Genomic DNA, 13,388 nt, shown 5'->3' with positions numbered 1-13,388 from the left:
AAAAATAATGAGAAGGTGGCATATTTTTACAAATGTGTACATATGAACTCCCACCGTGAATGTCATGCAAATCAATTAAAAGTAAGGTATAGTTTACATAACCTCCTTCGGTTTTAGTCGGACTTTGCAAGCAGCTTCGTGTGCAAGAGGCAAGGAAGGTTACCACCGACATTTAGAGATTTTTTGAAAAATCAACAAAAAGTTGATTACAGTTTGTTAATCATTATTGAAAACGAGAAACAGCTGACGTTTTTATCGTTGGCCTTTTTCAAGAGAAAAATAATCTCAATAAAAAGGGCAAATGTTTGAAAAAGAGCCACAGCTCATTTCCCACAGCAGTAAACATACTTTTAGTTGATAAGATCAAGTGTACATCTTGTCCACCGATGCATACAGACAGGAAAAGGCAGGATATTTATGGCTCACTTTAAAAAAAAAAACGAGATTGAAATCCTAAGATTGATCGAACAATATTATCATTACTAATATACAAATGGAAAATGCTCAGGTGAAACAACTCGAGTCCCACCGTATGGAACACTATCAATGAGACTGGATATCTATTTGGATAAATATGTGTAACATGACCGGATTTGGGTGGACCACATTCACATGACACAATTGCCAAAAGATTGCTGAATGGCCAGATTGGCTGAATTTGAATGACTGGCAGGGTCTCATTCCCACCTGATCAACGGCTCTCGCTACCAAGTTGGACCTTCCTGCAAAGACGGCAAAGCAATAAAGCAGACTCAATATATTTCTAAACAATTTCCTTATAACAATAAAAGCACATAGATTCAATATATTATTACAGACGCAGGAGGCACAAAATAGACAGAGCGACAGAGGAATGTCTGGGGTTGGTGGGATGCAAAATAAATAAATAAATATCAAGGTTGTTGGGGAAAGATAAAATAAAAGGGGAATAAAACAAGCCCTCGTAGTAGTGCAGAGATTGCATCGGCAGTTCACATGGCATGTGCTTTCATGCCCAGGTGTCTTTGCTTAGCTCTACCTGGCACAACTGGTCTCAAAATCTGGTATTGTGCTTAGGGATTTCAGGCATGGCCCAAACCACTCACCCAACATTTATCCATCTCCTGCTTGGTGTTGGCTTAGTGGTTGGGGTGGCTGATTTGGGATCCTAGGGTCCTGAGTTCAAGCCCCGTTGGCTGCTGAATTAATACCAGGTGGGGTTGACTCAGCCTGTCATCCTTCTGAGGTCGGCAAAATGAGTACCAGCGTACTTGTCATAGCGACACTGCATCAGCAGCATAGCCACGTCCCTAACCAATGATGCAACCAGCAGCCATTAGGCTGCATGCAAAAGAGAGAGATCTTTCTCCTCTGTATAAACTTCACTCTGCTCCTTTGTTTTACTTTACTCTTTCCTTTAGATTATATTTATTTATTTATTTTACTTACTTACCAACACTACTCTCCTAACATCCTTAAAAACATTCAGCTCCATGCTCTATAAGGTCTCTCTTTAACAAGCAGAGGAAAACCCCTCCCCATAAAAAAGCTCACACTCCTGTTCATTTTCCTTAAACAGTGGCATGCAAAAGTATTCACCCCCACCCCTCCAAAGTTTTCAGATTTCAATGCCATCTGAGCTTATTTCATGATGCTTTCAAATTAAACTTCATCTACAAAAGCTTCACAAACCACCCCAAAGTGATAAAGCTAAAAAATGCAGGTAAAATGTGAGCAAGTTTGATAAGCAGAGAAAACCAGATGATTCTCATTTTCACAAGTATTCAAACCCTTTACCTAATTAACCCGACTGTAAATCACTCCAGGAGCAAATTATTTGCTTGAAAGGTTACAAAATAAGTGTAATAGGTTTCACCTGCACAGGTAATGGATTAAAAAAAAAGGAAACACTTGGGTAAATGAGGGACTCCAAGCAAAGTCTTCCACACAGGTGTGGCCCATGTGTTAATTAAGCAAATAACATCCCAACGTGCTTAGGGTCATGTATAAAAATGCTGCACAGGCCTGGTTGCCAAAAAAATATTGCGAGAATGGCTGCAAGAAGAAAAACCCCCAATCACCCATCCACAGAGCACGTGCGGTCGCCCAGTGGTTTGATGAGCATGACACTGATGTTATCCATATGTCATGGCCTTCTCAGTCACCAGATCTGAACCCAATGGAGCATTTATGGGACATTATGGAACGACGCCCGAGACAGCGTTTTCCACCTATAACAAACAAGTGTGACTTGGTCAACCAACAAGGCAAACAAGAACAAGAAGGAGCTTTTCAAAGAAATCAGACATAAAGTGGTGGAGAAGCCCCGTTCAGGAGAGAGATACAAGAAGGTTTCAAAGTCACTCATTTTCCCTTTGAGTACGGTGACATCCGTCACTAAGAAGAGGAAGATGCATCATAGCACCCAGATCAGGTCGCCCATCCAAACTCAGCAGCAGGGCAAGAAGTAAACAGGTTCTTGATGTCACTGCAAATCCAACAATGACTTTGAAAGATCTACAAGGCTATATGTCCGAGGTGGGGGTCAATGTTAATTGATCAACAATATCCCATTCCCTTCACAAAACTGGCCTCAATGGACAAACAGGTTTGAGATGTTGGCAGACTCCTTGCCACAAAGAACCCATTACTGAAAAAAGATAATTCTAAAAGCTCTTAGTTATACTCCAGACATGTGGAGAAATGTTTTGTGGCCAGACGAGACGAAAATTGAACTTTTTTGTCGAAATTCAAAGCATTACGTTTGGTGCACGCCAAACACTTAAAATCATCCAGGCAACACCATCCTTACTGTCGAGCATGGTGGTGGCAGCATCACGTTATGGGGCTGTTTTTCATCAGCAGGGACTGTCAAGCTTGTCTGGACAGAAGGGGAAATGGACGGTGCAAAGTACGGGAGAATCCTTCATGAAAACCTATGCGAGTCAGCCATGAATCTGAAACTGGATAGGAGATTCACATTTCAACAGGACAATGATCCGAAGCACAAAGCTAAAGCCGCACTGGAGTGGCTGAATAAGAAGAAAATAAATGTTCTTGAGTGGCCCAATGAAAGTCCTGACGTGAAGCAAATTGAACATTTATAGTGAGACTTGAAGATTGCAGTCCATCGACGATCCCCATCAAACTTGGCAGAAATAAAGAAATTTTCAAGTGAAGAATGGACAAATATTTCACCATCTCACTGTGTAAATCTGGTAGAGACCGATCCAAAAAGACTCGTAGCAGTCATTGCATTGCTGCAAAAGGTTCTTCCACCAAGTAGTGAGCTTAGGTGCTGAATACTTTTACAACCAGTGAATTTTGATTTGTACATTTTTTTTGCAGGTATTCCTGACACGTAACCTCCTTCAACTATAACAGTGTTTAGTTTGATCTCTTCAGTTATGAATAAAGAAGAAGTTATTTTTGAGAAATTGTTTCTACATAATTTGTAATTTCTCTAAATGTGGCATTATTGGTAGGGGGGTGAATACTTTTGCAGGCCACTGTAACCGGATATTCTGTAATGTCTGTTCTCTTCTTGGAAACTCTGCCCCATCTTTTGTCACAATTATTTGTTGTGTCATCTCTTAATTTTTCCTTCTCTGACATTTCTTTCATTCTCCCCATTTCCGGATCAATTGCAAAGCCACAGAACACCTCCTGGCATGCATAAGCAACACTTGCCAACTCCACATACTAAAATAACCCTCACTACACAAACCAATTTCTCAATTCCACAATGCTAAAGTGGATTTACAGAATGTGGTCATACCAGAGGTGAGGGCCAGTTCATGCCCAAAAATAAAACAACAACAAAACAAATACTGTCCCTTATAACCTGGTCCCTGGTCACCTCTGTCAGCATTCACCTGTGGACGATAAAAATCCTGGAAGTACCTTTCGCGAAGAGTCGGCAAGTTATCGCCAGTACCCAGGCCAAATTCTGTGTTCCTTCTGCAACTGACTGCTGGAAAGGCAGTAGCAAAGCCCCCAGCATAACCTTTGACAAACAATGTTTTTGGTAGGACCAACACTCTTTATCAAGAGTATGGTACATTTGACTAATTTATGGTAAAGACTAGAGGAGAGGCTTTAGGCATATGCTTTACCATCTGGTGAGCAACTCTTTGGGATGCCTCTTCATGGTGGAAGTCGAGGGCCCAATCTTCCCTGCTGCCTGGATTTGTGAGGGCAGCGAAGCCATAGTCAAAGCACTGCTATGTCCACATGGACCGGCCCACTCCCTCTTGTCTCCATCTCCTCTCTCTCAAACTCCCTAGTGGCCCTGGCGTCACAAAGTTGGGGTACACCATCTTAGATGTGAGGGATCTCTGAGTCACTCCATGCTGTGGGGCTGTTTGAGAGATTTCCTTGACTATACAACTATCTGGTGAGCAGTTCCAAGCATTACATTAACATGTAACCCAGAGCTACCTGTCACGTGGTTGGGTTGTCAGCAACTAAACCAACACCCTTCACTGGCTTTGCTAGTGGGGAGGGTGACTGTGACACCCTGCCAGGACAAGAAACAACACCTGACAAAGGGCAGATGTGCTCCCTTCAGGAGCCAACGGCCATCCAGTACAGAGATTGTGTCTCCCACAAGACACCCAATGGGGGTAGGAAAATGCATTTTTCCACCTGGCAGAGTTACCTCCTCCTGCACAGAGGTTTCCTCGTTTCAGGACGAGGTGAGAGTTTTGCCAATTTTTTTTCCTCTTCTTTTTGTTTTTAGCCCTTCACATTTCGTGGCTCTCAAGCTTGTTTAGGGCGAATTTCAATAATAACAAAAACAAAGTATGTGAACCAGCAAATCAGAAAGACAAAACAGATAAAACAAAGATTTTGACAAACACTGAAATTCTTCATACAACAGAGCGGCACTGTCAAAAGAGATGTCAGTAACAGAGCGGTCGACGATCATCAACTCTGTGTCCACAACATCAGATCCGAGGGTCAGCAGGCAGAAGACAGCAAAACGATGGAACTCTGGGATCGAGGAGGAGAAGATTTGTCAAAAAGTGACAGAAAATGCATTGGGTTAGCAAAGGCAACTGTGGCAAGGTGTTCATCAGTCAATTAGTTGAAAATGTTTCTATCAGGATCCTTTCCTATTCCAAACCTGATTCTTTTTGACTTCCACATATAATGGACCATTTCAATGACCATTCCTATTGAAATGCTTACTCTTATCATCAAAAGAAAAAATTGCTTTTCATGTGCCTGTTAGTTAAGGCTTGTTAAGATGAACAGCACACAAACCAGAATTTGATTTTTTTTTTAATATGACAAAAACTTGGGTGAAAAGCATTTGAGTGCAGAGCAGCCGCTGATCACCTTAAATACCCACTCATGAAAAAAAAAAAATCAAAAAAATGTCTTGCTGTAGAATTATGGAGATTGACACACTAATTCATTCATTCAGCCGCTGCCAATGTAGCAATGGGGCACAGAAGCAGCAATAATTCATGATACTCTGATGCCTTGAAGCAAAAATGAATGTCTCTTACCACAAAAGGAACACCCATTCCAAATTGACATTCTTAACCTGATCTGAAGAGTACCTGGTTACAAGCCAAGCAAACTCTTTTCCTGAAAGGATTCGATTGCAGCCATGCTTCCATCAGGACTTTCTCTCTGCACCAAAACAAGGTGAAGGCAGTGGCAAATTTTGAAACAGGTTATCAATGACATAGTTGCTGGAAATTGAATTGATGTATCAATGGAAAATACCCAAAACCAATCAGGTCCAACGTTGTTTGCCAGATAGTCAGTCAATGACTATGGAACCATGTTCATCTACTCTTGTCACAAGAACCTGGAAGGTTGTTATAATTAGCAGTGCTTCATTCCACAAAATAGATTTGCCATACTGGTAATAGATTTAACAGCTTCTACACAAGAATGCAGAACTATTCTTGCTGGTGAAGGCTAGTGTCAAACTGCATCGGCTGAAAAAGTAGAGCAATGGATGGAATGAACGTTGATTGAGGTATGCCAACTGCAGTGGTGAGTGAAGAAAAGCTGACGTTTCACGTGTTCACCCTTTGTCAGAGCAAATGAGGGTTTTGCTCCGACAATTTTTCTCATTTGCTCTAACGAAAGGCGATCACCCGAAATGTCAGCTTCTGCTTGATTCCCACAGAAGTTAGCATACCTCAATCAACGTCCTGTTGATATGATCCATTTTTCCACCTTTCACATAAAGGCCCGGTCACACCTTGACGTTTTAGCCAGCGATGGCAACGTATTAAAATGTATCCAAAACGCTGGCTTACGTTGAACTTTTGATGTTTTTTTTTTAAAGATTCGGACGTATTCATAGCGACTTGGTCTTATGTATAACGCATTGATAACGGACACAGAACGTTTCATTGTGTTATAGATAACTTATACCAACGAATGCTGAACCTGTTGTCGGCCTACACAACCGATGCCCAACGATAGTCTAACTTAGGCATAGCGCGTTGCACGCATCGCCGACGATGTCGTGACGTAGCCTATTAAAAGGCTGACGCACAACGATTCGAATCATAACTGCCGTAGAAATGGAAGTGACAACATCGCGGTCACACCTTGGCGATCTTGCCATCGTATGCCGACCTAAGAAAAATGTGTCTAAAACGTTGGGGCACGTCAAATACGGTATGAGTAAGTTTGGTATACGTGAGTACAACGCTAAAGTACGCTATCATACGTCGTAGTAAGTAGAGTACGTCAAGAAATTTTAAACATGTTCAACATTTTACGACGTACTCGGCGTATGACACACGTTCCGCATGCGATGGGGATAAGTTTCACACACACGATATGTGGACGCTTACACACGTCCACAAAGGCTACTTGTAAGCTACTCATAAGTCGAAACACGTCGCGGTAATGTCTTTTTTACGCGAAACTTATTTCTAACTTATGTTTGACGTGCTTTGAACCAATTCTTTACGTAGTCCCAATACACATCGACGTATGTAGACGTATTCCAATGACGTCTTCTGGTCGACAAAAAAAAAAAAATGAATGTGTTTCTAGCTTACAACTGCCATATAAAGACGTGTTCCCAGCGGTTTTGGGAATTGGTATATAAAAATGCTGCTCATAAAAGGGGAACCCAACAGTGTTTTCGAGTCCTTTTTGAGTCGATGTCCATGTCAGCAGTAACAGTATCAGTATCAGTATCAGTATGTTCATGTTGGCAGTAGTAGGTGAGTGTGAGGGGGAGGGCGTGGGTTATGATGGATCGTCCTTGCGTTTAACGATTTAAATGGCTGCATCTCCACTATTGAAAGTATACGCTTGCGCTCAACAATTGGATTTTTTTTTACACTCAACGACTTTTAAATGGTACCACTCAGCTAGTTTCATTGTTTACAATGAACGATTTAAATTGCAGTCACTCGCCTTTGTTTTTTGACGCTGGGGTTTTGAAATTTGAAGCGTTTCTTCTGAACGTGTTAAAACGCTCAAACTCGACTATTTTAAATAGACGCTGCCGATGGACAATTGGAACCATAGCCAAGCTCGACATCGAAGTGTGAACATCCTCGTCACGCCGAAGAAAAGTTTGAAGAATGCTGCAAATAAGTGTCCTGGCCGTGGCCGTGGCCGTGGACGCTGACGCAAGGACGATCCATTATACCGACGTCTTTCAGCCTACGAGTAACTTAAAAGTAACGTCTGTCGACGTGTGGCAACGATCGCGTAACGTGCCAACAACACGTTAATCATAGGTTAGAAATAAGTTTCGGGTACGCTAAACATTACCTCGGCGTGTCTCAACTTATGATTAACTTACAAGTAGCATGTGTTGACGTCTGTCAACGATCGCAGACTGTGCATACAACTTGTGGCCAGCGTAGCGGAACGTGCGAGTCATACGCCGGCATACGTCGTGAAATTTCAAGCATGAAAAAATTTGAGGACAACCAAAAAGTACAACGTTTAAAGCCAACATACAACGACGTATGGCAGTGTTTTTCAGCGTGCTCTCAATGTTATCAAAACTTACCCATAACGTATTCAACGTGTGCCAGCGTTTTAGAAAAAAAATTCAAAAATCGGCATACGTTGGCTAAAACGTCAAGGTGTGACCGGGCCTTAAGCAGAGCAACAAGCTTCGCCTTTATCAACAGAGTCCTCTTTTGCTCCGCCAAAGGGTTAATGCCCGAAACATCAGCTTCTCCTTGCTTCCCACGATGGTTCGTATACTTCAATCAATGTCCTGTTGATTTCATAAATCGTTATACCTGTTTTCCAACGTAGATCGACACAGGTACTTCATCGTATGCTTCTTCTCATCTTTAAAACTGATTTCAAAAAAAGTGCAAATTGCTCACAAAAATGCACTGAACAAATGCCTAGGCTTCAAAGGAAAGTGCACTTGGAACAAAGAAAAATGATTTGAGTCCAATGAGAATATATTCTTGCTGAGCGGTGAGTACTCCTTGATCGTCACTTAATAAGTGTATGAAATGGTGCCCTTTTAATATTAATCCTTAATTTTTGTTTGGAAAATTTGATGCCTGAATCTTTAAATGAGAGTCAAGTGAATACTTATATAACTTGTATCAAACCTGCTTCTGATACTTATTTGTAAGAACTGTAAAGTACAATGCAAGTTTTGCTTAAAAACAACCTCGTGACTTGTTCAGCGGTAAACATCCCTTTCGTTTTGCTCCCCAACTCTTTCCCCATTCATTTTCTCTTCTTACCTTTCATTTTCTACTTCCCTTTTTCAAATATATAGTCTTGCTTTCATTCCAATCTCTTTCACCCCGTTAAAAAAAAAAATGTGGATCGTCCTTCAGATAATTAAAATGATATGTTCCTACAAGTGTCAGAGCCACCAAATCAATCCATTACTTGCGAAATTTACTGACCTCCTTTGTTCTGAAAATGATCGGTGTCCTTCCACATGAGAGGGATGCGGATGTCTAAGAAATAAAAATGAGACACCTATTAGCACAAGAGCTACAACCACACAACACTATCTAAAGGAGACACATTGCTGGAACCATAACAGTTTTGCGGTATCACCCAAACATATGCCCCTATAGATTTTCAGCTCAACACAAAAATGTTTAGAAGAATCAAGTTTTCATTTTTAGCAAAACTGGAACACCCATGATGTACCAAAGTTTGTTCACGGCATTAAAAAACAACAAAAATACGGGGTCTGGAGGGGCCTTCAGAGGGAGTTTACAAGTTGGGGGGGGAGGGTGTTGCCCCCAAAATAGCGATCTGCTATCTTCTCACAAACTACACACACAATTTCAATGACGCTTGACCACAGACTTCATCATTTGTGATGTACCAAAGTTTGTTCACATTAAAAAAACTAGAGGGGGAGCACTCGGGAGAGTGCAAAACCTCCGCCGCTAATACTGCTGGGTCACTCAAGTGAACCTTATATCTTATTCATTAAATATCAACAATGCTGACAGAGTTATAGTTCTTTTCTCCAACATTTTTTGGGGTGGGGGGAGTTGGAAATCACTTAACACATGTAGAAATGCAAAAAAAAAAAATTTTGTCTAATTTTTTTTTGGGGGGGGTGGGGGGGTTGGAAATCACTTAAAACATGTAGAAATGAAAAAAAATATTTTTTTTTCTCTAAATTTTTTTTTTGGGGGGGGGGGGACCAAGTCCAAAATCTAATGGCATGATCCTTGGACCATACCTAACCCCCCCCCCAAGTTTCGTCGAAATCCGAATCACTTAAAACATGTAGAAATGCAAAAAAAAGAAATCGAAATTTTGTTGAAAAAAAAAGTTGCAAAACATTTTTTTTTTCTCTAAGAATTTTTTTGGGGGGGTTGGAAATCACTTAAAACATGTAGAAATGCAAAAAATTAAATTTTTTCTCTAACATTTTTTTGGGGGGGGGGACCAAGTCCAAAATCTAATGGCATGATCCTTGGACCATACCTAACCCCCCCCCCCACCCACCAAGTTTCGTCGAAATCCGTCGAGGAGTTTTTCGTAATACTGTTCACAAACAAACAAACAGAAAGGGGTGAAAACAGTAACCTCCGATCTTCGATGGCGGAGGTTAATAAATAAAGAATAAAAATTCAGGCCCCAAGTGGGTGTATGCGGGAGACGGGGGTGCCCTCAAATAGGAAAATAGATATTTTCTTTCTTCTCAGAAACTTCCAATGAAACGACAACTTTCGTCACCCGTGATGTGCCAAATTATTCACGCTATTTTTTAAAACCTGGGGTCTAAGATGGTTTACGGTGGTGTGTGTGTGTGTGTGTGTGTGTGTGGGGGGGGGGGTGGGGGATGCTCCCCAAAATAGGTATTTGCTATAACGTTGGTTCTTTGGTACATTTTGCTGATTCTGTCCCACGTTGCCTTCCTCTTCAGTATCATTTACCTACCAGGTGAACGCCCAGAAGTATTTCCCCTATTTTATCCATTAACAATCATTCCCCCCCACCCCCAACATGATATCTGTCTCTGTATATCCAGATTTATGCCTGATGTTGGCTTAATGGGTGGTGGGCTTGGGATCCTATGATCCTGAGTTCAAATCCCCCTGCCGTTGAATTAATACCAGGTGGGGTTGACTGCCTGGCATCCTTCTGAGGTGGGCAAAATCCTGTGTCGGAGTGGCGACCCATCCAAGATTGTGCCAAATAGCCAAGGAGACTGTTTCGGCAGCACCAATACAATGCACAGAGTATGGTCCCGATGGATGGATGGATGGTATATCCAGATTGACAATCTTGAGAAGTCCAGTTTGCAGAGGTTGTCCAACTCACTATGATCAATTCCCCTGCACATTCTTTAACAGTGTCAAACCACTCAGTGTCAGTAACCTCCTCAACATTCCCAAGTTCTTCCAACTATACCCATTCTATGTGTCCACCTCTTCAGCATCGCTCAACTTCATGTCCCCTTTTTCTGTATCCCACCTCACCACACCCAGTCAAAGTCACACCACACACCAAACCCACCACACCCCCTCACCCCACATCCCAAAAGCTTTCCCATCACCCCACACACACAAAGCTTTCCCCTCACCTCACCCCTTCAAAGCTTCTCACTCACCCACCTCCTCCTACCATTCCACACCCTACCACACCCCCCATCCAGCCACCCCCTTTGCCACACCCTTTCTCCCAGCTTTGCCCCAGCCCCATCCCCTTACAACCAGACCCTCCACTCCAATCTGACAGATCTCTCAATCTAGGCCGCTGCCAATAAACTGGACATTTGTTTAAGAGAATCTTTCCTCCCATAGGACATCCCTGACTCCTAAAGTGCCTCTCCCTGGCTATTGTTTCCAATTTGACAGGCTTGAACCCAGTCCTGGCAATGGATTTACACTTTAGAGAAAGAGCTCCATTTTTCTCATAGTCCATGTACGAATCTTACACCTTCCAACCCTCAGGATTACCTCTGGCTGCGACTTCTCCTCCGCTCGCACCTCTCTTGTACTGTCTTCCAAACAATGATGAATCCATATACATCTCTCTCTCTCTCTCTCTCTCTCTCGAACAACCTGGACCAACTTTTAACCACTCATTCCTTCTGCATATGCGGTGATTTAAATTGTCACCATGCAAATTAACTTGGTGTTGGTACCTCTCTCACAAACCATGGCACTTCAGCAAAAGGACTTCTGTAACTCCATGGGAAATGACTCAATTTGTGAACTTTCTGACTCCATTATATATCAGTACCCAAACCCCCCCCTCACATTTCCTACAAGTCCACATCTTTCAAACCCCACCCCTTCTATGTCTTCCCCTCTTCATCATTCCTCCACTTCATGGCACCCAACTGCTCTTGGACTTTGTATATTTTGCACCTGAAAAGGTGGAGAAGTTTCTGGCAACTCTAGACTCTGATTCTGTAACTGGTCACGTGTCATAAAAACCTGCTCTGCTGCCCTTGCACATCCTTGTTCTGCTCTTTTCACCCTATCATTTCACCAGGTCATCTTCCATCTGCTTGGACATCAGCCAAAATCATTGTATTACATCATTAGAATGACCAATCAAAGTTGCATACCCTCACCCAGACTTTTGTGTGGTATTATGGTATGTATTTGAAAGACGTACTCACATTGGAATTGCACCGTACATACTTTATACACATCCTCACATTCTAATCATATATACTTTTATTTCTGGAGGTACTCGGTGTAAGAAAAAAAAAAAAAAATCACTTGTACTGGTGGCTACCACTAGGTGGCATTTGTGGCATACATTAGCACATTCTGTGCAGACAAACAGATGAACAAATAAACAAACAACAAATAAAGACAAACTGACCCAAATGCAATACCCTCTCCCTCTGGTGAGGGTAAAAATGTGCAAAAACCGATCACCTTAACGACTTATCAGCATATTTCCAATCACCAGCAAGGTCGTGGAATCCATCATCGCAGTCAATGTGAATTTTTTCCTCGTCTCCAACAGCCTCATCTTACATCACCCATTCAGATTCAAGCAGGTCACACCTGGACTCTACCTTGGACATGCTGCTCCAACTTCCCCAAAGAGGGATAGAATCTCTCAATGTTAATCGAATCTCTCAAAGAATTACAAGTTGGTCAAACACTTGGAATATGCCTCAATTCTCCTGCAGACGTCCTCTTGCAGTTGGGATACTTTCTATGAAGAGGTTGGGGGCAGGATTTGCATTCCGGCCACCGTAAAACACTTCATTCCACAAAACATACCAAAAGCAAAAATAAATATGAAAACCATTCCATGGGAGTACCTCCTGTGCAGCTGCCCTTCACAAAGAAGCTCACCAGATGACAGGATTAGGGCAAAGCTTTCAGGACCCCAATCTTTGATTATGGGAGGGAAACCATGGGATAAACTTTTAGGGCCAGATTGCGGTAGTGTGTGTCGGGGTGGTGCTGAGGTGTCATCTACCAGGCGGCAGTCTCCTTGGGTTAACCTGAGGCGTTACCATTGGGTGGGTGCCTGGAATGTTCCATTCCTTTATCATCTGAGCTCAAGCGTTTGGACATTGGTATTGAAGAATTCTTTGAGGTTCGGAGACCGGATTGCGGTGAGATAATGGCGCGTGGTTACACCTACTGTTGGTCTGGTTGCTCTGGTGGTTACCATGCCCAAGGAGTTGCTGTAGCTGTATCCAATATGCTGACTGCAATGATAATTGAGGTAACACCAGTCAACGAGCGTATTATGAAACCAAGGATTCGTCACTCCTTGGGTGTCATTTCCCTGGTCGCTGTATTTTCTCCAACTCAGGTGAGTGATCTCACCATGAAGGACACATTCTATGCCATGTTCGAGTCTTTGGTTGGTTGATCATTGCATCACTCCAGTGGTTGATCATTGCCCCAGGAGAGATACTCTTCTCGTCTTGCGGGATTTCAATGCATCGATTGGAACTGAAACGGATAGTCATGATAAAT

At 42.3% G+C, this 13,388-nt stretch overlaps 1 protein-coding gene across 4 annotated transcripts in view; it reads right to left on the bottom strand.

Annotated features, from left to right (window-relative positions):
* LOC147035003 (rhotekin-like) overlaps positions 1–13,388 on the bottom strand; it is a 164,734-nt gene that overhangs the window by 49,944 nt on the left and 101,402 nt on the right. For 3 of the 4 annotated variants that reach the window (XM_085892324.1, XM_085892320.1, XM_085892312.1), the window contains exons 4-5: positions 8,862–8,915; positions 4,857–4,974 (exon numbers count right to left, since the gene is read on the bottom strand). The exons of the other annotated variant lie outside the window; for it this stretch is intronic. In XM_085892324.1, coding sequence (XP_085748450.1) covers positions 4,857–4,974; positions 8,862–8,915 — 172 coding nt within the window. The remainder of the gene's footprint in view (positions 1–4,856; positions 4,975–8,861; positions 8,916–13,388) is intronic. 4 annotated transcript variants of the gene reach the window in all.

This window comes from Eptatretus burgeri, chromosome 1, assembly GCF_056783735.1.
Source record: "Eptatretus burgeri isolate ZD-2024b chromosome 1, Ebu_testis_v1, whole genome shotgun sequence".
NCBI lineage: Eukaryota > Metazoa > Chordata > Myxini > Myxiniformes > Myxinidae > Eptatretus > Eptatretus burgeri.
This window is presented reverse-complemented; position numbering and strand designations above follow the sequence as displayed.